At 40.6% G+C, this 24,763-nt stretch overlaps 1 protein-coding gene and 1 long non-coding RNA gene across 2 annotated transcripts; both read left to right on the top strand.

The window, feature by feature from the left end:
* The first annotated feature begins 5,745 nt into the window (after positions 1–5,745).
* LOC135936751 (uncharacterized) lies at positions 5,746–7,461 on the top strand. The gene is made up of 3 exons (XR_010574383.1): positions 5,746–5,821; positions 5,876–6,409; positions 6,471–7,461. It is a non-coding gene; the product is annotated as an uncharacterized LOC135936751 (long non-coding RNA).
* A 1,315-nt stretch (positions 7,462–8,776) lies between these two features.
* Positions 8,777–14,744, top strand: LOC135937608 (PH domain-containing rcdII-like). Its single transcript, XM_065480766.1, has 6 exons — positions 8,777–8,860; positions 10,790–10,966; positions 11,039–11,225; positions 12,733–12,970; positions 14,120–14,380; positions 14,588–14,744. The coding sequence occupies exons 1-6, from the start codon at positions 8,777–8,779 to the stop codon at positions 14,742–14,744; spliced, it is 1,104 nt and encodes a 367-aa protein (XP_065336838.1).
* Positions 14,745–24,763: the final 10,019 nt, after the last annotated feature.

A 24,763-nucleotide genomic window follows, 5' to 3' on the forward strand; every position in this document is an offset into this window, starting at 1 on the left:
TAAGCTCATGATCGCTAGGAATGAAGAAAAAAAAGCTTCGATATCTGAAGCAAGAATCAAATTAATTAAAAATCGATTGTATAAATATATGAATCATAAAGACACCAACGTATGGTATAACGTTATAGATAAGATAAACGACGGTATCAATTCGTCTTACAATAGAAATATTAAAATGACTCCTGCTCAAGTGCGAGAATCAAAACAATTTCAAAAAGATGCGTTTCTCAATTTATATTCCGGTTATTTAATGAAAACCGCAGAGAAACCGGTATACAACATTGGCGAAAAGATGAGATTGCCTTATTATAAAAAGGTCTTCCAAAAGAAGTATCAGCAGGGGTGGACAGATGAGCTATTTCACCTTTATAAAGTGTTACCTAAAAAATATCCTTTATATAGAGTTGAAGACTCTGACGGCGAGCACATACTAGGCTCATTCGCAAAGCAAGAGCTCGAGCCCGTACGATGATACTGATCGCGAAATCCGATTCTTTCACAAACACTTATCCGAATACACACAAGAAATTTACTCTTCTCTTTCCGAGAGAAATAAAAGTGAATAAAATTTCTCTTTTGGATGTTAACTTGCCCGAAATATCACCCGACAGTTTAGTATATATAGAGGTGACGGACTTGAAGAGTTCGTTTTTATTCGATAGCTTAAAACCGATCGTATATGCAGGTTTCGCAAATAGCGAAGGAAAGATAAAAATAAAAAATCCGCAATTTGTAGAATTCGAAGTGAATCTGATTCAAGAAATTACTTTTAGCATAAAAGCAAATTTCATCAAAGAAGAAGGGAAAAAGCAAATTTCTCAACTCGTATTCAAGTTAAAATGATACCCGACAGCAACGACTGTCTCTCGATGACCTCGGCATTGCTTGCGCCGACGGTCAAGATCATTAAAAAAGTTGTAAAGGTGATGAAAAAGAAAAAAAAAGTGAAGGGAGCTGGGCTAAGAAAGAAAAAGCACGTTATCGGAGCAGGACTGAAGAAGAAGAAGAAGAAGAGAAAAACTGGATCTCGATTGTATATAAGAAGGGAAAAACCGAAAAAAGAACAGTTGTTTTGAACATTCCGAGCAATATGGAGCAAGTTAAAAGTCAAGAGTCCATTTTGCAAAAATATCGTCCTTTAAACGCGATCACGAGAGGGGGGAAAATTATTTTTAGCATTCCTAGACAGGAAGATTATTCGCTTGATCTATCTTCTGTGAAACTATTGGTTAAATTTAAAGTAGTTGGTAGCGATGGTGCTAAAATAGTACTCTCACCTACAGACTATTTGTCTTTTGAAAATATTCCCATATCAAGTCTCTTCTCTAGACTAGATTTGTACATGAACGGAACGCTAGTTTCGGGCTGCAACCTTAACCACTACATTTCCTATTTTTCTCGATATTTATCCGATGACGAGCATTTTAAAAAATCACTTTTGAGCTGTGGTTACTTCCAAGAAGTTGGGGGGAAAAAAGGAGATAAGCAAGAATACGGTTTGAAAGAGAGAGGTAAAACTATTATCGATGGTGCAGAGGTGTGTTTCATTGGAGATTTACAAAATTCCATATTTAAGCAAGAAAAGCTTCTCCCCCCTAGCGTAGAGTTTAACATTGTCCTCGAACCGAACCCAGACAAGTTTTTTCTTTTGACCAATAGAATCGATAATCCGCAAGTACACATAACGAGGTGTGAAATTCTAGCGAGACATATTAAATTAGATAATCCCGTTAAGAACAAAATGCTAGAAATTTTAAATAGCTCATTCTACGAGCTATCATACAATCGAGTTATAGCCAAAACAATTAACATTCCAAAGGAGACGACAGCTTACAGCAACCCAAACTTTATTCTCGGAGCTCCACCACAAAAGATTTTACTTTTTTTCGTGGAAACGGATGCTTTCCTTGGAGATTACTCTAAATCAGGGTTTTCTTTTCAACCGGAAGGGCTAAGTAATTTTAAATTCACGTACAACAACGTACAGATACCAACGTACAGTCTCCCATTTGACTTTTTGAACGACGACATTACCGAGCTTTATGATTATACCATTTCACAGCTCGGGCTGGAGAAGAGAGGAATAAATATCGGTTTAACTCCTGCAATGTATAAAACGGATAATTTCTTTTTGGCACAGAATCTGGTGAAGGATGTTTCCGTAAATGCGTTTAGTACGCCTCACACACCCGGAATTGTCGGTTTAGATCTACAATTCACACCTGCAACGACGAATTTATTAACGCTTGTCGTCTTAGCCCAGTACGACGATTCGAAAATACAGATAAGCAACAAAGAGATTAGAGTGTTATGAACAGCTCAGAGGTGGAAAAATTGATTCCCTTTGGAAAATTCTTATCACTTGACGAGCTGGAGCGAGAGAAACCAACGTTTCCAGCATACTACGTGATCAATTTGTCGACAAAAAAAATTGGGCACTTTGTAGGTTTAGTTTTGAAACAAGAAAATGAAAAAATTCTTGCTCTGTATAATGATAGCCTCGGTCTAATGCCTTGTGTTAAACAATTAGTTGATTTCATCAACAAATATGCGCAAAAAGTAATTTGTAACAAATATCCCCAACAGAGTGAGGTTAGTCAAGCTTGCGGTCCGATATCGATTTTGTTCTTGAATCACATTAGACAAGGTGAAGACGCGATCTTGTTTTACAAGCAATTGTTATTCGATCACGGAACCAACGAGGAAATCGTTAAGCGAAAACTAAGCGAATACAAAAAGTCAAGGTTTTAATTCTTGATTCACATCACGCAATGTGATGGTGTGACCTTGTTTATAAAAAAATATGGAATGACCGTGAAACAAGTTTGTTAAGCACAATTTCCGTGAATATAAAAGCCAAGGTTCGACAAGTGCGACTATCACTTTGCAGAGAGATGTTTGAGCAAAAGGTATATAATTTGAACCCTAGCTGCACAAAGAGAATTGTTGTTGGGTTGGAATTGCAAGAAAAGTTGACACCAGTTATAATTTTGAAAGATGGAAAAAATAACATTTATCTCACACCATCAATTTGGCAAGCGCTTTTAACCGAGCGTAAGCAAATCGAAAACTGCTTCGTTGAAAATAGCAGCTTCGCATTCAGATACGAAGACAACAGCTTGTATTCTATATTATCATCTTCATTTCGTGAAGGTCAGTTATTATTGTACATTAAGCAGCGGGAAAAAAGTCTATCAAGTGGGAATTATATTTATATGGCTAAAACGTCTGTTCAAACTCTATTCACCATGTACGAATTAATAAATTCACACCTCTTGCATTTGATGTCGATGGAAGACGAGGTTAATAAATTGTATACCGTTTACACGAATCTAAAATGCAAATTTGATATATTGAACATAGCAGATAGCATTGATCAAAAATTGTCTGCTCACGAATTCCTACTCCATTCTTCCATTAACAGCAAGAACTGGGGGGGAAATGAATAAAAAGCAGCCTCGCTCACGGAAAACGACTAAACGTTAAGATGCTTTCAACGAGATCGTTCGCTCTTACTAGCAACAGAGATGTCACAATAGGACTTGATGCTGAAACTAAAGTTCCCTGTATATTTTTATACGGGTTTTCAACATTTCATCAAAAGGTCAAGCTCGAATATTCAGAGCTGCGTCATTGGATTGAAAACAATGGATTCTACGGTCTGTTTAACGACACCTTTACTATGCACAGAGCTGATATTGTGAAGATTAAAAACAAAAGCGGTATATTTTATGTAAACTCGTATGTTTTTGAAAACCTTGCACTCTTACTACCCATCATGGACCTCTATGTATTCAAGATAACCGAGAACTTGTAAAAATGTTTTGGAAGTGGTAAAAAAAAAATAAAAAAAAACTAACCCAAAAAATGATTTTCATTTACTTTTCACCTTACATCACAAAGAATATTATATATCAATATAAAGATAGACTATTAGAATATTTTAAATACAGAGCTTTCATACAAAACAAAAAAACATATATAAATTAGAGTTTGGTAAAACGACAAATCAATTTCAATTGCTATGTGAGAATTTATATAGATTTAAAAACAATTTAATTTTAAAATAATACATTCAACTGCGCAACAATATTACATAACTATAAAAAATTAGATTGACATGTTAGATAAAAAAAAAACATTGCATTTAAATAAATATTATTTACGCGTGGCAAGTGCAGTTGAATGTATTATTTTAAAATGCAATTGCTTTTAAATCGATATAAAAACTCGCAAAGCAATTAAAATTGATTTGTTGTTTTACCAAAAACTCTAATTTAAATCTGTTGCGGTTCGTTAGAAAACCTTGCATTTAAAAATAACATTTGAAAAGTTACTTTAATGCATGATTGAAAAATGCTTCAAACACGCCGGTTGTTGAGTGAGCGCTGAATGAGCGAGCCGTGCGAGCAGATCGTGCGAGCGAGCCAAGCGAGGCAGCGATCACGCTCAGGAATTTAGAAAGCTAGAGAGTTGACATAGGCGCCATCTGTTGTGAGTGAACAACAAGTAGGAATGATTTAAGTTGGTAGCATTACTTAGCAGCCACCTGTTGCGAGTGACAGAGAGTGCTGATTTTAAGTTGGTAGCAAACGGTAAACAAGCAGCATCACTTCGTTTTTGCAATGGGGATAGACCGCTTGCGATTGTATTCGCTAATATTACTAGTTGCTGCCAATCGCATTGCAGCTCTCGAATTTCTGCACGAATCCGGTCATGTCAGCTGCGTCACTCCCACAAGTGAAAGATTGGCGTTCACGCCAGCTTTTGCTCTCACCTCAACGAAAATCGGCCAGGTATGTGTCATTTTTTTCTTATTAGAATTTTGACATTAATTTTAATTAAAGGTTGACATTCCCGGTTGGTTGGAAACAGACCTGATGAACTGTGATTACGACATAGACGCATATCGATCATCCCGACTAGCCAATGGTAAATACACATTAATTTTTCCATGCATTCCCTCAGATTATATTATTTGTTATTCAGAAATGTTCACGGTCAAAGTGGATACACCGCTTCAATGGTATGCAGAGGCTGCGTACTTGGAAACTAGACACCTAATGGCTTGGATTCGAATTGGCGTCGCAAAAAGGCTTGTGTTTGATAGCAATGTGAGTTTCTGCTGGTTTAAAATGACATAATATCCACTTTCTATTTTTCCAGACTCGCATTACTCTACAGAAACGCTCAAATGCAGTCATCATTAGCGTGAATGGATCAGCCAGAAGCGTTGTTGCCAGCAGCAAGCAATTGACAATTGGCAAGGATATGTCAGCGGCTTACGGTAAATGATAATTATTACAGCACATTGCTTAAAAACAAAAAAGAAATATTTTTTACAAAAGAAATGAAATAAATTAATATAGATTCGGTGTTGGAGTGGCGTCCGTACATATCGTCAACTGCTATCGTGCAAAGTGAGAAAGCTGGCTGTCTCTTTTTCCAAGCTACTGACAAGATTGATGGTGTGAGCATTGAGCATCCAGATGGCTCATTGAAAATGTTCACGGTAATATTTTTTAAAGCTTATATTTATTGAAAATATTAATTAATCTCTGTTTAGAATGAGCTCGTGCTGAACAAACTAGAGATTAGTGTGGGTGTCTCCATGCTGAACGTTATCCAGCGTGAGCCCGACAACGACAACTCAATCATTGTCTTCCGAGCTCTCTACGACTGTCAAAATGGTATTTTTCTTGATTAAAAAATTTACTGATTTTAATCTTGGTCTTTTTCTTTTTAGAAATCTCACTGTCCAACAAAGGAAAGATTACTGGCTGTCAGAACATCACACACAGCACTTCGAAATCAACCCCTGGTTTGTGATTGAAATCTGCTCTTAACGTTTAAAACTTTCAATTTTTATTTTCAGCTTGTGCCTGCTATATGTGCTCAATTAAAAGTTGCAATTGTCGACCCTGCCAGAACGTCGGTAAACACGAGTCTAGCGAGAAAGCAAATCACACCACTTCTCAACACACCCCAAACCAAACCACTCCCTCCCTTTCAGCCTACCCGACAGAGAATCAACCCCCAGAAACCTCACTGAATTTGGAAACAATCCAAACCACACCCTCCCTTATGTCCATACAGTCAATTAGTCAAACACCTCTCCCAGACCTTCCCGAAAGCAACTTTGAACTAGAATCAATTAAAACAACACCCCTTGAGATTTCCCCAGAGAAAATTTCACCCACCAAATCAATCACTCACACCAAAAGTGGTGATTGTTTGTCATGTGAAATAAGCTCTTCGAGCATACAGATTGTAAACTTTCCCCTCCCCACACACCCCTTAGAACCTTTAACTACAACCCCTTTAGTCATGTCAACAGCATCTACCACCCCAGTATCAACACATAGCACGACCTCACCCACTGAAGACAACAATGTCAACATTGCTGCTGGTAAAATTTTTGAATGAATTTTTTGTGATTAAGTAAATGTCTGAAAAATAAATTTTTAAAGGTTTAGGTGTGTTTGCACTGCTCGTGTGTGCCGGCTATGCCTGCATTCTGTGCGCATGCAAACATCTACGCAGAATGCGAGGTGCCAGAGTCCACAATGGTGATTGGGACTATCGCACAGGACATGAGCAGATTCAACTAGCCCGTCTACCAGAACTCTTGCCTGCATCTCAACCCCGACCAGAACCGCAACCCCTGCCAGCGATTGATGAAGAAACAGAGCCGACAGTGGGTGTTGATCCCCCATCTGCCAACGCTTGTTCTCCGTACGTGCTTACCTTTGTCGAAGAAGAACAATGTAAAAATTTACAGATCTGAACCTCGGTAAATTAAATGTTTTTTGGTGATGGTTTTTAATGTGAATATTTTTTTTTGGTGATGGTCTTTAATGTGAAATTTTTCTAACTTGATTGAAAAGGACTTGAGCAGATACCTCAACCCCTGCTGGCAATGCAACCCATCCCAGAACCACAACCCTTTCCAGAACCGCAACCCCTGGCTGAACAACAACCCATGTCAGAACCGCAACCCCTGTCTGATCAACAACCCATTGCAGAACCCCAACCCTTGCCAGAACAACAACCCATTGCAGAACCCCAACCCTTGCCTGAACCCCTACCTCCGCCAGCTGTTGAGAGTGATGACGAGACAGTGCCAAAAGTGCTAGCTGATCCACCATCAGCTAATATTCACTCTCCGTTCGTCCTTAACTTTGATGTAGAAGGACAAGGTAAAAAAAGACGAAAAATTTTCAGAGCTGACACTCGGTAACTTTTTTTGTTTTTTTGGTGGCGGTCTTTAATGTGCAATTTTCTTACTTGATTGGCAACTTTTTACTTATTATAACTAGATTTAGTTTTGGTGGTGGATCACTTTCTTACTGTAATGATTGATTTGAACACCAATTTTTTAGATTATTAATGCATAATTCTTAGAGGAAGAACCAAGCCCACCTTTTGTTCCACGACGCAGCATGAGACTGAAGACAAAAAAAAAACCCCTTCCAAAATAGCTATTTTTTGTTCACTTACCAAAACAACTTCGGGAAGACGGTTCTCTTCTGCGTTAGGGTTGCGGACCTCAAAGCCATTCATGGTGAAAACCTCACGGACACTTTGACTGACCACACCGTCGCAGATTCGATACGCGCAAAGATATTGTGCTTTGGACTGATACGGGTTAGGAAAGTCAGAGACTTTATACCATTTTGAAAGGTTCCCCACCTCACTATTTTTGACGTCTTCTCGAACCTTCCTGATTTCTTTTTTTGACTGAGATGAACTAATACGGTCTTTGCAGCTTAATATAATTCCTAATTTTATTAAATAGAAAACTTAGTTTTCAGATTGTAAGCACTGTACTATTGATTTGAATGCTAGTTTTTACAATAAATAAATATGAATTGATATAGAAAATGCATTTTATTTAAATTATTAACAATGTTTGTATTTAAGTGTGTGCTTTGTTCTTATTTTATTAAATTAGATGAATATGAATAAAATATGGTTTTTTTAAATTTTAACCCTGTAAATCGACTTGGTGTGTACTTTTACAACTATTTCATATTTTATTAAATTAAACAACTATGAATAAATAAAAATCGCTGTTTTTAATTTTAATCACTACCTTTTGAATGAAACCTCAGGAATTTTCTAAAACAGTTTTTAGACTAATTTATATCAATCATCTCATAATAATTTCTATTTTGATACTGTTTAATTTTTAAGACAGGAATATAGTTGAATGAACTGAAAATCTGATTTGGAACATGGAAAGGAACAGTAAATTAATCTTTCTTGAATACAGTCTATATTGTCAACACATGATGAGATTTCATTTTTGAGATATTATTACATTCAAATGTTCAAGTTTTCTCAAATTTGAAAATTTATATCTCTAGATTCTTCTAGAAGGATAACTGTTAAATATAGAGGTTAGTACACTACATTTTTGCTGTACATCAGATTTGCCCGAGGTTTGGGCGTTTTTTTTAATACCATATAAGATCAAAACTTGTTGTACATTAGATTCGCCTGAGGTTTGGGCGTTTTCATTCCATCTATGATCAATCTGGTTGTTTGACATGTATGTAATTAAACAAGTGCAAATCTCTTTATCGCACATTAGATTATTCAAGGTTTGGGCGTTTTAATTCCATTTAAGATCAAACAGGTTATTTGACGCGCAATTTAACTAGTGCAAATCAGTACCTTAAACGGAACATCTTCGGAGGTCATCAAATTTGTATAAGTAGCTTAAGCAGAGACGAAGACATGTCATACTGTTCTGAACGTTTCAACAGCCAAGATGCTCGTGAAAACATTTGGCTACATTCAAGTGCTGCTAGGGATTTGGTACACCGAAGGATCCAACGCCATCATCCACACATACGTAACGTGTGCACAATTACGAGGACAAAAGCGTTATTTGATTGATTGCAAGTATCTTGTTGAATTTATTAATTTGGCTGATGAAATTATACTCTGTATGGAGAAGAATGAAGATGCGTGTATTGAAAATGTTATAGATCTGACTTTTGATAGTAGATATGATCGATTTGAGTTGAAACCTGTTGAAAAAATATTTCATGTACATCATCCCAATCCTTTCGTCACTACATTATCTGATTTTAAGTTAATGGTTGACGATTTCGGAGAAATTTTAGAATATTATAACTATTTGAGAGACAATTTGTCCAAAATTGATATGTGTTGTAAAACTCATCATGGAAGTTCTGACACTCTTGAAAAGAAGTTGTTAGAGCTTCTAGAGTAGAGAATATATTTACAATTAAAATAATTTGTATTGATTTAATTTTTAAAATATTTAAGTTGGTGTATTGTATTGTTTTTACCCTGAAAAATAAACAATTATAAAAATGGATATGTCTGAATTTTCTGTCTTTATTCTTAACAAAAGTTGGAGTTGAACTGGTGTTTGAATATGGGAATGGGATGGGGTATGGGACGAGGTATGGGAGGGGGGGGGGTGGGTGTGGGGGGTATGTGGGGGGGGGGTATGCGTGGAATCAAATGCTTTGTGGTGGTTAAATCGGTGCTATATCACTACTCCCGGGCCTTCAGCATCTAGCAGGGAGGCCGTCTACACGACTTGAAGCGCGCCTATTGATCAACAGAAAAACAAGAATTTTGGCTTAAGGGCTTCTGTAAGATTTCGATCAATAAATACGCCTGACGGCTAAGTGGATTTTGCTGCGTTTGCTGTACAGTACTTTGGCATAGACCTTGGTCCCTCTCACGGACCCCAAAACCCTGATTTAGCACCCTTTTCCACGGAAAAGCGACCGAGAATTCAACTATCGAGATTGTTTATCATCAGAGCGTTGTTCGCACCGGAGGAGGTGTGTTAGGAAAGGAGCTAAGAACTCTGGTCAGTTATTGGCTGGCTAAGTACCTTGGTCTGAATACTGCGGCTCGCGTCTACACGCTCCTCCCACACCTGTTCTCTATCGGCTGCGGGGCCGCTTCTGATTGGGCCAACCTAGAGTTTGCCTCCCTCCGAGTCTCTTTTCCAGCGAGAGGCGCGAAAGTCTTGAGGGCGACAGCAGTTTTGCCTTCCCCACCGACAAGAGTGATAGGAATCGAGGGTCTGCCGTCAACAACCATTGAAATATTACTTTCCATCCTTATACTTAGAAATTATTCAACCAAGATAATATTTTTGCATTCTAGAGACAATGAACAAAACAAAACAAGGACTGTAAGGGCACAATTATTTATTGGCAATACCGCGTTTTAATCGATTAATTTTGGCATTAAAAACATATATGCGGCCGGACGATTAAATCGAATTTTCCATCGATTGTTTTTTGGACAATTTTAATCGATTTTATTTCAAACTCCTACAAATAAGCGCCAAATCCAGCTAAATTACAAGGATACCAACCAATGAAATTACCGCAGCTTTTCCAATTTATTGAATTGATCACAACTCGTGAAAATGAAATGTACGATGATGATCTTTTTTTTGATATGTTGACTCTGTATGAATAGAAAATATTTTGATCAATACTAAAATGCGGAAGAAGATGCAATGCAAATAACTATGGTTGGCAGAACCGTAATAAATGTTTTTGTTGCTGTTTATCTCACAGCATTGTTTCGTTTGAGTCCGATTTTTGATTTCACTCTAAGTTTGAAAACTTAATTTGAAGGTTTTAAATTAAATTCGTCAACTGAGAAGTAAACTGCAAGTTGCCATGCTCTGCTGATATACAGTGATCTTGCCTTTAAGAGGTGTGCCCAATAATGTCTTGCAATAAAAGTTAAATTTTTTAAATTTTATCTCTTCTAATTATAGGTTGTTAATTGCTCCAAAATGAATCAAGGTGGACGAGAAGATTTGAACGCTATTGCGAGACTCGCTCTCGAGTCAGTGGTGCGACTCAGAGAAAACCATTCAATGACCCAAAGTGGAATAAATGTTTTCACTCAAAGCATCAACAATATTCTCGAAACGTTTGTTTCTACTCTTCAGGTTAGCACATATATAGTTTTATTGGTCAATTGATACATCAAACTATGAAGTTTTAAAATGAATATTTTATAGGCCAAACTAGCGAAAAATGACGAGGAAACTGCTGAAATATTCCAAACAGCTGCTCGTGAACTTCTTCTGAGTGACCCGCTAAAAGAAGTTTCAACCGAGCATAGGATAAGGTCGTGCATGAAATTGTACTGCGGCCTTGTTGATCCCGTGCCAGTCAAGCAGGGCGTTGGATTCTTCCCAACATACGGTGAGGGATCTGCAAGTTTGGGAGCAAAAACAAGTAGCGCAGTTTGCGTTCCAATGCTAGATCAATTGAAAATGTTGTTTCAATGCCAGTAAATGAGGGAACTGTGCTTCAATGATCAGAACAGGGTGTCCGCGGATGAATCCTTAATCAAATCAGTCTATGATGGGAGTGTTTTTAAAAATCACCGTTCTGAAAGATCCTACCAAGAATTATTTGCTGTTAAGTTTATACCACGACGATGTGGAACTCTGCAATCCGCTAGGATCGCATGTTAAGACCAACAAAGTTACCATGGTATATTGGTCAATTTTGAATCTGCCAGATCATGTCAGATCTAGTTTGAAAGCAATCAACCTACAAGGTGTGGCCACTGCAGAAAGTATTAAGGAATATGGGTTCAATGCCTTGCTGTCAGATTTTATTGCTTGTGTCAAAATGTTAGAATCACCAGAAGGAGTTGAAATTGATGTCAAAGAAACTGGAGAGAAACTTACCTTACATGGGACGCTCCTTTTTGTATGTGGGGATGGGCTTGCCCTTAACAGTTTCGGGGCGTTCAAGGGCATTGGTTTTGCACTGAAACCTTGCAGAAACTGTGATTTGACCAAAGGAGAGTTTGGGCGTCATTTTTTTGAGATCAAACTTAGAGATTGGAACGAGCACAAAGAGAGAATCCAGCAGCTGAAAAATTCCAGTTTAAGCAAAGAAGAAAGGATGAATTTGAGCAAAAATTTTGGGATTAATGATGAATCTGTAATGGCACAGCTGCCATCTTTTGACATCACAACATGTTTGCCCCAAGACGCAATGCATTGTATTTTAGAGGGGGTTGTGGAGGTGCACATGCGAGCGCTAATTAATGAATTAGTTATTGAGCGGAAACTCCTCACTTTTGATGCCTTGAACTACTTGATTCTGGGTTTCCCATACCCAGAAAATTTCAAAGACGCTAAGCCAGCTCACATTGATCAGGCTCATGTTGCAAACGGAAAACTACGCCAAAATGCTTCACAGATGATGACGTTACTCTACACAATACCCCTTATTTTGGAGGGTTACGCTGAGGGTGAATCGATGAAATATTTAGAAAACTTCAGTCTTCTGATGAAAATTTCAAATATTTTATTCTCATACGAAGTGGATAGAGACACGTTAGACTTCTCCCGTTTCATGATCGCCTGTCACCATGCTCGATTTGTCGACAATTATCCCAAGTTCAATTTGACTCCCAAATTTCATTTCCTAACCCACATGCCAACCGTGATTGAACGCTTTGGCCCAATTCGTGTAACTTGGGCGATGCGATACGAGGGGATGAATGCGTATGTTTCAAAAGTTGGCGAGCAAACTCGAAACTTCAAGAATATTGCAAAAACTCTGGCTACAAGATTCATGTCAAAGAGATGTCTTGATTTCAATTTGGGAGACACGAAATCCGTGGTGTTAGGTGAAAAAACCTTTCAACCCATTGGTGGAAACTCCATTGATTTAAAAACCTACCCATTAGGGAAGAAAGTTGAGGCTGAGCTACTTATCAAAGGTGAAGGAAAAGCCCTTGCTCCTGAAAAGATTTACATCAATAACCATGAGCTCAAGTTTGATTCAGTTCTTATGATCAAAAACCCTGAAGATGCTCTCCCTCTTTTTGGGCAGATCAAAGCAATTTTCTCAACGACAAAAGATTGTGCTCTGGTGTTCAAAGAGTTTGAAACAGAAAACTTCAACCAGCTGACAAATGCCTACGAGTTGAAACAAACAAACAATTTTTCCTGTATGAATAGTAAAAGAATTGCGTTTTTGTACTCCATGCCAATCTTCAGATTGAGAGGAAAAATTAGTTTGATTTTACAGTACCACTGGAGAACAGAATTTGTGGGGTGAAAGGTATTTGTGTTGCATATCACAGCACTGATATCAAATTCAACCATTTGATTTTCCTATTTTAATTTCTGAATTTAAGATGTACTGGATAAAACTGTGTTTTGAACTAATGTGCTGAATCAAACTGCCTGAGGATAGAACGTTTTATTTTCTTCGAGCCAAAATTGGGCACAAGAATTTGTATGTATATAAGCAAAATGCAAATAAAGTGATAACCTGTCATTTGTACTGGTAGTTTTGCCAATAAAAAGAAAATTGTTAAACAAAATTGTACACACAGTATTTTATTTCCAAACTATCCTGGCACAACCTTTATATTTTGTTTGAAAAATTTTTGAATCTAACTTTCATGAAGATATTTATCACTATAAACATGTTAAAGAGAAAACGCATATGATGTGTGAGGAAAGAAAGATCATAATATAATTATTGAAACAAATGATGGTAAAAAATTTATTTAATGAACCATTAAATTTTTTAAATTATTAAAAATGGCTTCGGTGAGCATTATCATGCAACTGGAAATACGACCGACGATTTAAATAAATGAAGTGAGGCACGCAGTGTTGGCCGGCTGCGGTCCTCCTTGCCGAAGATCTCTGAGGAAGAGCTGGACGGCGAAAGCTGGTGTCAATTTTGGAATCGTCTCTTTAAGATATATTTATTTAGTAGTAGTTGGTCGAGACGAGAACACTATCGGGTAGACCCGGCGCGACGTCGTTGGAGCCGTCGAAACCGACACTACCCTGCAGAAACGAGCAACCGCCACAAAGACAGGCGAGAGAGCCACAAATGGAATTTGTCTGCCGCAATCACCTAGATTAGCGCTGATCAGGCAGCTCGTCCACCAGCTCCAGCTCGTCCACCAGCTCCAGCTCGTCCACCAGCTCCTGCTCGTCCACCAGCTACAGCTCGTCCACCAGCTCCAGCTCGTCCACCAGCTCCTGCTCGTCCACCAGCTCCTGCTCGTCCACCAGCTCCTGCTCGTCCACCAGCTACAGCTCGTCCACCAGCTACAGCTCGTCCACCAGCTCCTGCTCGTCCACCAGCTACAGCTCGTCCACCAGCTCCTGCTCGTCCACCAGCTACAGCTCGTCCATCAGCTACAGCTCGTCCACCAGCTACAGCTCGTCCACCAGCTCCAGCTCGTCCACCAGCTCCTGCTCGTCCACCAGCTCCTGCTCGTCCACCAGCTACAGCTTGTCCACCAGCTACAGCTCGTCCACCAGCTCCTGCTCGTCCACCAGCTACAGCTCGTCCACCAGCTCCTGCTCGTCCACCAGCTACAGCTCGTCCACCAGCTACAGCTCGTCCACCAGCTCCAGCTCGTCCACCAGCTCCTGCTCGTCCACCAGCTCCTGCTCGTCCACCAGCTCCTGCTCGTCCACCAGCTCCTGCTCGTCCACCAGCTCCTGCTCGTCCACCAGCTACAGCTCGTCCACCAGCTCCTGCTCGTCCACCAGCTCCTGCTCGTCCACCAGCTCCAGCTCGTCCACCAGCTCCTGCTCGTCCACCAGCTCCAGCTCGTCCACCAGCTCCTGCTCGTCCACCAGCTACAGCTCGTCCGCCAGCTCCAAAGACATCTTCGGCATGGAGGACATCAAGCTACTCAGATGGCTGCGGTCCTCCATGACATAGATCTCTGTGGAGAAGGTAGACGAACTGGTCAGTGACATGGCAGGGTTCGTTTTGGTGATTCTGGCTGACAGACTTCCTTTAAGGCAACCTCGCCGCAAGACTTATGAACATCGAGCATCGCTCACTTCTGAAAGACAAATATAATTAGTCTTAATACACAAGATTTAATTTATTTAAATGAAGAGGCCAATGGAAAACAGATCTGAATAAATTAAAAATGATTGTGCAGATTATTAAAACAAACCTGCTTTTGCGTGTTGGTCTGCTTGCCTTCGAAGTAGTCATGTCAAATCCTTTTTTCGAGGGGCTTCTCCGAGGAATTAAACTCCACATCGTTTTGGAGGAGATGGAACAGCTGGGCAGGGACAGAAAGGGTTATATTTGGGCTGATATTGGGCTTCTTTTATTTTACCGCTTTCCCTTTCACCACTGAAAGTCAAATATGATATAAATGTTTTACACATAATTAAACAAATTTAAATGTGAAGGCCAGTGAGAAAATTATCTGACTGAAGGTTATGTATTTAGAAAAAAACAGGCGAACCTTTTTAGTGCGGCCGGCGTGTTGGTTGGTCTTCGAAGGTCGTTTTATTTCAACTCTTTATTGCAAGGGTGCTTTGTTGCGTACAGGGGGTTGTCACCGGCATATTATATTGGCCAACAAGCATGCTTGGCTCACATGTCGGTGTTGTCACAGCTGACAATGAGATGCAAGGGCGGCCGCAGCAAAGAAAACTTGATTTTAAAATCTAAACCATATTTTGTTGCAAAATTATAAATTAATTGGAACGCTGGATAAATTTATTGAACTTTAAAAAAATGACAAACATACCGAGAAAAACTAGAGGAAAAATACTTTTAATAAAAATATCTGTCATGTTGCTCATCCATGTAAATCGAAACAAAGGTCGTAATTATCCGAACTTTTGTTATGTTGTCATCATGAAAATCAGCCATAACAACAACAAAAACAATAGGAGGCCATGATTATTCCTATGCAAGTGCCGAAAGTCGCGAAAATCGGCAGAAAAACGACGAAAAAGGACGTCGGCAGCGGTGCGGCAGCGCGAGGCGGCTAGCAGGCGACTCAGCTTGAGCCGCTTGCTCGCCAAGTGACTCAAGCTGAGTCAGATTTTCGTGTGCCTCAGCCAGAGTCACGTCGCAAGTGACTCTATTTGAGTACTTTTTTTCTGTGTGTACCGACTGAGACGAACAGATCTTTCACGAACAATTCCTCTCCTTCATCTAAGAAAGTCAGCACCCGATCGTCTGATCTGATCACTCTCACATATCCCCCCTTTCTGGTGAGGATCACAGCTTCCTATAAACATAAATAAATGATAGCAGCATCGAAAAATTAAATTAAAAAAATTTCAACTCACGTTTGGAGCTAATTCTACCTTGTTCACACCAAATGAGAACCGTCCTCCACTCTCATTTCCACTTTCCATGACGAGTGCATTTGAATTCCAGTCAAGTTTGTCGTCTGAGTAGTGAGTCAGTGCTAATAAAATAATACACTCGAATTAATAAATATGAAAAAACTCGTCAACATCCATCATACCATTTGCCAATCGCGAGTTTCTGAAAGCCTTCACGTTGAAATCGCTCCGAATCGTGCTACTCATATCCCAACCAGTGATCGCGATCTAGAAATAAAATAAATTATGATATTATCATTAAAAATTGGGTACTTTACCTTGTCAGAATTTGGATTTGGTGGAGTCTGCGGCCAGAACCTCAATTTACCGTCAGCTCCATCCGTGCACATACTTCCATCGACTCTCCTGGTGGGTGAACTCTAAACACCTTACGTAGCCGATCATCAGCAGGAAGAGTATAATTTGCTTCATTTTCACTCAATTTTTTCGTCTCAGTAATGAAATGTAAAAAAACCGCATATGAACTGGGTGCTGCATAAACAACACAAAAGTATCGATATTTATCAATGTATTGAATATCAATATGTCAAAATAATAAAATCAAGTATATTACGAAATAATTTTAATTGAAGCCTTATTTAATTAAATTGAAGCATTATTTAATTTAATTCGACCGTGTTCGATCTGAAATAATAGAAAAATCAGAAAGTTGATAATTGTCGATACTTTGAGTATCGATAAGCACTCTCAATAACCAAAAAGCGACGCTTGTGTTTCGAACACTTCGAAGCGTCTTACCACGATCACGCCGTCTCATATTTAATTTTATTAAGCGCTTTGTTTTTAACTTCTCTTATCGTCAGCATATTAGAATGAGCGTGTTAGTCCGTCAGCGTTTTTTCGGTAAGTCATCTATTTTCAACTGGATTGTTTTTCATTCAATTAATGCGTGAATGTAACGCGATGAAAAAATGCTTAGGTTTTTTAACAGCGTTTTGGATTAGCTCTTTTAATATTTTTTCCTCTGACAAAAAACACTCGATCAGTTTTTTCCTATGGAAAATTTTCTAAAATCTTTTAATTAATTTTATCGTTCGCATGTTTGATATGTAATTTAATGGGTACTTTAAAAACCGGAAAAGATGAATATTTAAAAATCAGTAGCATAAATCACAGTTGAGTATTCATTATGTAAATAACTGTATGACTGGAATAGTGTCACTTATAGCATCACTCTGAATATTTTTATTCATTTTTTTACTAAAATTTTATGAACCAAATAGCTTCATACTTGCTGTGTAGGTTAAACCAGTGGGGGTGAGGGTGGCATATAATTTTATGAATTTTTCGGGGGTGTTTCAGGGGGTGAAACAAATGATTAAAGTTGGGCATTTTCAGAGGTTGGCAACATCAAAATCAGGGGCGTATCCGTTGCAGGTTGGTTATAATTGGGTCAGAGTGACATAAAAAAACCGGTATATTGTGTGTGTTTGGTGAAGGTGGCAGCACATGTGAAATTATGGGTGCAGCGCGGCAGTGAATTCAGAGCAATGCGCGCATGCGCCTTGGCATCGGTTGTGTAGGTGCAATAAGTGCCTGGTGGTTGACGAGCGTCCGCCATTGTGTCTTAAAGAAGTAATCAGCGGATGGCAAAAGTTGGCAGGACACTCCCTGCCTGTTGGGACTTGTGCTGATACACCCTGCACACCCTTGGAAGGTGCTGAGGGGCAGCAGTGTCATCAGAGTCATCCAGGAAGTCTGGACGGAGGCACCCAGTTCTTGACTCTGTGCGTCGCCCACTGCTCATCAGTGGATTCGCCGGGGCCGGCCGGCAGCTGTCCGGACATGTAACCTGGCGCGTGGGAGTAGTATGGCAAGTGAGTTTGCATGTCCCTGTACTGTTTTTGCATTTATATTTTGACTCTAACTTGATTTTTTTTACTTTTAGTGTTTTAACATATGTGACTCTGTGCGTCGAACACTTCTCAACAGTGGCTTCCCCTGGGCTGGCCGGCAGCTGTCCTGCCATGTGACCTGGCGCGTGGAAGTAGTATGGCAAGTGAGTTTGCATGTCCCTGAACTGTTTTAGCATTTATATTTTGACTCTAATTTGATTTTATTTGACTTTCAGTGTTTTAACATATGGGACTCTGTGCGTCAAACACTTCTCAACAGTGGCTTCCCCTGGGCCGGCCGGCAGCTGTCCTGACATGTGACCTTGTGCGTGGGAGTGGTATGGCAAGTGAGTTTGCATGTCCCTGTATTGTTTTTGCATTTAATATTACTCCAACTTGATTTTATTTGATTTTCAGTGTTTTAACATATGTGACTCTGTGCATCGAACATTTCTCAACAGTGGCTTCCCCTGGGCTGGCCGGCAGCTGTCCTGACATGTGACCTGGCGCGTGGGAGTAGTATGGCAAGTGAGTTTGCATGTCCCTGTACTGTTTTTGAATTTTTATTTTGACTCTAACTTGATTTTATTTGACTTTCAGTGTTTTAACATATGGGACTCTGTGCGTCGAACACTTCTCAACAGTGGCTGGACTCTGTGCGTCACACACTTCTCAACAGTAGCTTCCCTTGGGCCGGCTGGCAGCTGTCCTGACATGTGACCTGGCGCGAGGGAGTAGTATGGCAAGTGAGTTTGCATGTCCCTGTACTGTTTTTGCATTTATATTTTGACTCTAAACTGATTTTATTTGACTTTCAGTGTTTTAACATATGTGACTCTGTGCGTCGAACACTTCTCAACAGTCGCTTCCCCTGGGCGGCCGGCAGCTGTCCTGACATGTGACCTGGCACGTGGAAGTAGTATGGCAAGAGAGTTTGCATGTCCCTGTACTGTTTTTTTCATTTATATATGGACACTAACTTGATTTTATTTGACTTTCAGTGTTTTAACATATGTGACTCTGTGCGTCGAACACTTCTCAACAGTGGCTTCCCCTGGGCTGGCCGGCAGATATCCAGCCATGTGACCTGGCGCGTGGAAGTAGTATGGCAAGGTAGTTTGCATGTCCCTGAACTGTTTTTGCATTAATGTTTTGACTCTTAATTGATTTTATTTGACTTTCAGTGTTTTAACATATGTGACTCTGTGCGTCGAACACTTCTCAACAGTGGCTTCCCCTGGGCTGGCCGGCAGCTGTCCTGCCATGTGACCTGGCGCGTGGAAGTAGTATGGCAAGTGAGTTTGCATGTCCCTGAACTCTTTTTGCATTTATATTTTGACTCTAATTTGATTTTATTTGACTTTCAGTGTTTTAACATATTGGACTCTGTGCGTCAAACACTTCTCAATAGTGGATTCGCCGGGGGCGGCTGGCAGCTGTTCTGACATGTGACCTGGCACGTGGGAGTAGTATGGCAAGTGAGTTTGCATGTCCCTGTACTGTTTTTGCATTTATATTTTGACTCTAACTTGATTTTTTTTTACTTTCAGTGTTTTAACATATGTGACTCTGTGCGTCGAACACTTCTCAACAGTGGCTGGACTCTGTGCGTCGAACACTTCTCAACAGTTACTTCCCCTGGGCCGGCCGGCAGCTGTCCTGACATGTGACCTTACGAGTGTTAGTAGTATGGCAAGTGAGTTTGCATGTCCCTGTACTGTTTTTGCATTTTTATTTTGACTCTAACTTGATTTAATTTGGCTTTCAGTGTTTTAACATATGTGACTCTGTGCGGCCAAATCTTCTCAACAGTGGCTTCCCCTGGGCCGGCCGGCAGCTGTCCTGACATGTGACCTGGCGCGTGGAAGTAGAATGGCAAGTGAGTTTGCATGTCCCTGTACTGTTTTTACATTTATATTTTGACTCTATACTGATTTTATTTGACTTTCAGTGTTTTAACATATGTGAATCTGTGCGTCGAACACTTCTCAACAGTGGCTTCCCCTGGGCCGGCCGGCAGCTGTCCTGACATGTGACCTGGCGCGTGGAAGTAGTATGGCAAGTGAGTTTGCATGTCCCTGTACTGTTTTTGCATTTTTATTTTGACTCTAACTTGATTTAATTTGGCTTTCAGTGTTTTAACATATGTGACTCTGTGCGGCCAAATCTTCTCAACAGTGGCTTCCCCTGGGCCGGCCGGCAGCTGTCCTGACATGTGACCTGGCGCGTGGAAGTAGAATGGCAAGTGAGTTTGCATGTCCCTGTACTGTTTTTACATTTATATTTTGACTCTATACTGATTTTATTTGACTTTCAGTGTTTTAACATATGTGAATCTGTGCGTCGAACACTTCTCAACAGTGGCTTCCCCTGGGCCGGCCGGCAGCTGTCCTGACATGTGACCTGGCGCGTGGAAGTAGTATGGCAAGTGAGTTTGCATGTCCCTGTACTGTTTTTGCATTTATATTTTGACTCTAACTTGATTTTATTTGACTTTCAGTGTTTTAACATTTGTAAGTCTGTGCGTCGCCCATTGCTCAACGGTGGATTCCCCTGGGAATGGCCCCCCCTTATGACATCGTACAGTGTTGTGTAATTTGTGTTTGACTTGAAGTGCAAAGGATGTGATTAATTGAAATGAAAATCAATAATATGAAATACGAATTTTATTTAAAATTGAACCTAGATTATTTAGTTGTACTGAGGGAAGGACTTAAAACTTTGATTCTGTACGTCCGTCCGAGTGCTTCAGCTAGTTGTGGGGGTACCGCGTTCCCAATCTGCAGTGAGACGGATAGCAAAGAGTAATGGGTGGTAACGATGAAGGTAGCAAACCTGTCTTTGAACTTGGGTCAAGGTCCCTTTGAACTTGAAATTGTCTGGGAAGGTCTGAGCTCTTGCAAACTCCCGAAGGCTCAACGTTCTATTGTAGACTGGATGAATAATTGTACTTGTCTTAGAGGCGATGCTTGGCCGTGTTAAAACTGTCTTGAAGAGATCCGACCATTGTAGCCTGCCATAAGCCCCTCTCCAATCTCCATTAGAGCGTGAAGATCTTACCAACGATTTGGGTTCTAGGGGCACCCCGCTATTGAATGGGGAGACACATATGGTAAATAAATTGTAAGTGAAGGTTGCGCTCACGCTTTGAAGGACTCTTCGTGCTCAGACTGAGGTAGGCATCGCCAGTCTAATCACGGAGGGATCATTTTGATCCTCCTTGTGTCATCAGGACTGATTGAAGTTGACAGCTTATGCATCTGCAATGTCTCACTATTGATTCTCATCTGGGAATATATTGAATTAATCTCTCCGGAATGATAATTATTAATATTACACTTTGAATTGGAAAGGGGAGTTGAATGAATTGTGGGTGCTTTTTTGTTGCTCTCAATTGGCTCAACATCGGGCAAATCAGCAATAGCGTTGAACACAGTAACCTTTGGGAAATAAGCTGGCTGGTTGTCCTCGAACGACTGTAAAAGTAAATGAGATATTATTTTGGCAATGGTGGGAAGTATCAGGTGCTACCAGAGTATGACTGCCTGCTTTGACACTAGGGATTGTGAGACCTGAGAAATGGGTGCTGATTGGTGTTGCAGCCAACCGTCTGCTGTCCAGTGTGCCAAACAGGAAGAACCTAGTAAATGGGGGAAATTGTCAGCGGTTGTAAGGAATTAATGAATAACAACCTTGGGCGTTGTTGAGGTGCGCCAAAATCAGCAGCCTGCAAGACGTTGAATTTGAAATAGTAACCCATGTCTTTGGTTGTCTGGAGCGCATTCAAAAAGTGTTTTCCCCTATCCTCTGTGATGAAGTTGTAGTCTGTCTCAACGTTATCGGTAGATTGATCGCTATCTGAGAAAGGGGAAGAATCTCGCGGCTCGCTATGTTTTCTCGGGTTTTTTACGTAGTACGAGTGTTTTAAATCATTGTGCCAATTTTTCAAATCGTTCAAAAGCTCATCAAGTCCCTAATTTACATTTAATGGGTCACATTCCCACTGCAAATGCCAGTTTTTCTCGTGTTCTTGTACTTTGCCTGCAAGAACATCAAGTGTTTCATCTTTTGTCATTCTCGAGATTTTTCTAATTACGTGTAAGTCCTGTACGTATAATTCAACGTCCTCTGTACTTTCACCGAAAAATTCATCGTGCAACCGGCGTCCGATTTTCATAGATTTACCGTCCGTTTAAAATTAACGAATGTCTCAGCGTGGAAAGAAAAAATTAGATCGCCTAATATGCACCTGAAAAATTTTAAATTATACAATATTTACATAATTTGCATGACGCGTACGGAAGTTCGATTTTACATGTCCTTTAGCAGGAAATCACGCGCTTGTTGGGGGGGTTTTGGGTCCAAAAAAATTTGGAGGGCTGGGTTTGGGAGGGCACTTTGGCAACAGAAAAAAAAATCTTCGCTCGTGAGGGCTGACATATCACTTACGGGTCATCTCGCCGGTGTGCCTCCACATGTCAGCGACGCGGGGCAGGGCTTCCGAATGGATGCAGTCGGCCCTGCCGGCGCGCCTTCTCCCTATCACGAGGTCAGAGTCTTTCCTTCTGTGGCCATGGTTGACTTTAAAGGGGTGCAGGGTGGACAAGAAGGGAAAATGCCCAGTTACTATACCATACCAGTTTATTGTCGTTAGCGGCGACAGTACACAGCGTGGCTACCCAGAGGGACGAGCGGGGGAACGAGAGAGTTACCCTCTTGCTCGTGTGCCGTCAGGAGAGCGAATCCGTGGGTGCGAGCGGGTTATGTGCTAGCGAGGGGGAGGCGCTTGCGTTGCCTTTATTGATACCTGAGTTTCTCCCTCCGCTCTCCCTTGTGGGCGCCCGAAAGTTAACGTAAATTACACATCGGTGCTGAACAATTATTAATGCGATCGTAATATCGTCAGGTAAAACCCTGACAGTTTATCAGCAGAAAGAATGCTCGAGACGAGGCGCTGATTGAAGCTCCAGCTAAAGACTTTGTCAAGAAAGTGAAAGGCCAGCTTGAAAGCGGAGAAGTGCAAGCCAAACACTTATTTAACCTCGACCACACCGGGTTGAACTAGGAGTTTCACGCTGGCAGGAGCCTCGAGTTTAGAGTCAAAAAAAGGTTGAGAAGATCGTACAAAGCGTGAACGCGACAACGGACTCTGTGACCTTGGTACCAGCCTGCAATGCAGCAGGTGACCTCCTCGTGCCAGCCTATTTGATCCTGGCCGAGAAGAATGGACATTTTGGCCCTGCAGTGCAAGTCCTACGACCAGAAAACCTGGTCGTGACTTGCAACAACAGTTGCAAGATGCATGGTGGTCAAGTTCTGGACCTCTTTCAAAAGTGCGCGCTGCCCCACACTCTGCCAGGAATGCGATCGCTCATCATCATCGACAAATGGAGTGGGTGGACCAAACGCTGAGTAAAGCTCAAGGCTCTGTTCAGGGACAATGGAGTTGAGCTTGATGTTCTGTACATCCCAGAGGGCTCAACAGGAAGGTTCCAGCCATTGGACGTTAACGTGAATGGGCCCTTGAAGAAGATCATGAGAAACATCGAAGATGAAATCATTTTGAATATAATTGAATTTCAAATTCAGACGAGGAACAATCTGATATCGCTCATCTCATTCTCCTACCACCAGCTCGTTTCACCACGATTTCGAAGCATGGAGCAGTACGCTTGGTTCAAGCCAGGCTACGTAACATCGCGACTCAAAAAATACGAGTGTCCCCATAGATACATCTTTCCCCTGAAGCCTGGCGTGTTCGCAATGTGTGGAGGAAAAAAATTTCTGAAATGTTCCTGGTGTAAGAAACTGCTCTGCCTCGAACATGCAATCAAAGATTTTCACCTGTCCAAAGAGTACAATGAGTGAACTATCAACGCGAAGACTTGCAAAAAGTGTAATTACACAGTAACTTAATTTATTTTTATCTCCAATGAAATAATGTTTAATTTTTGCGGATTTTGTGTACTGTTTAAAAATTAATTTTTAATAATACATTGATCAAAACAAAAAAAATTGCAGAGCGTGTACATAATATGAATGAAATGCAAATCAGAAAATTATGAACGTTAGACAATAAATAACAAATAACCGGAGTTGGCCCCGTGGCTGCTCGTCTGCGAGCCCCAGTAAAAGAACAGTAAAAAACTCCCAAAAAAATATTTAAAATACTGCGTGAATAGTCAGAATTATATTTTTTGCGTTTGATTTTTATGAAAAGATTGATTGTTGTAAAATTTAGGGTCTTCGAAGGAGTTGGTCGAGCCTTCGGTAGAACCGGAATTGGCCAGGTGGCTGCTCGTCTGCGAGCCACTCTGCGGGAGGATGCTTTGTGCGGGGGGCGCAGGTGCGGGTGGGCCTGTCCTGTTGTGGCGTCATGTCGGGTTCGTCAGTCTGTTTGACAACCTTCAGCGCTTTTGAAAAACGTAAAAAATTATTTACGGGCAAAGGTAAAAGTTCGGGGACAAAAAATAAATACTAATTACTCCAATGGAAGTGAAACGTGATGTGATGATACATTATATATTTTCTTTTCACCGTCTTCCGAGCCTTCCAAAGGTCTGCGAAAACACTACGCTACAGACAATCAACTATGCATTGAAAATCATGATAAATATTAATGTGTACATACTTGCCACTCAGCTGGAAAACGCAATTAATTACTTTCAAACCAATAGTAAACACAAGAACATGTGATGCCTCCCCCACCAGACCACAGCGCATCGCTACGCACACTAATAGT

Source organism: Cloeon dipterum, chromosome 2 (assembly GCF_949628265.1).
Source record: "Cloeon dipterum chromosome 2, ieCloDipt1.1, whole genome shotgun sequence".
In the NCBI taxonomy this organism is placed as follows: domain Eukaryota; kingdom Metazoa; phylum Arthropoda; class Insecta; order Ephemeroptera; family Baetidae; genus Cloeon; species Cloeon dipterum.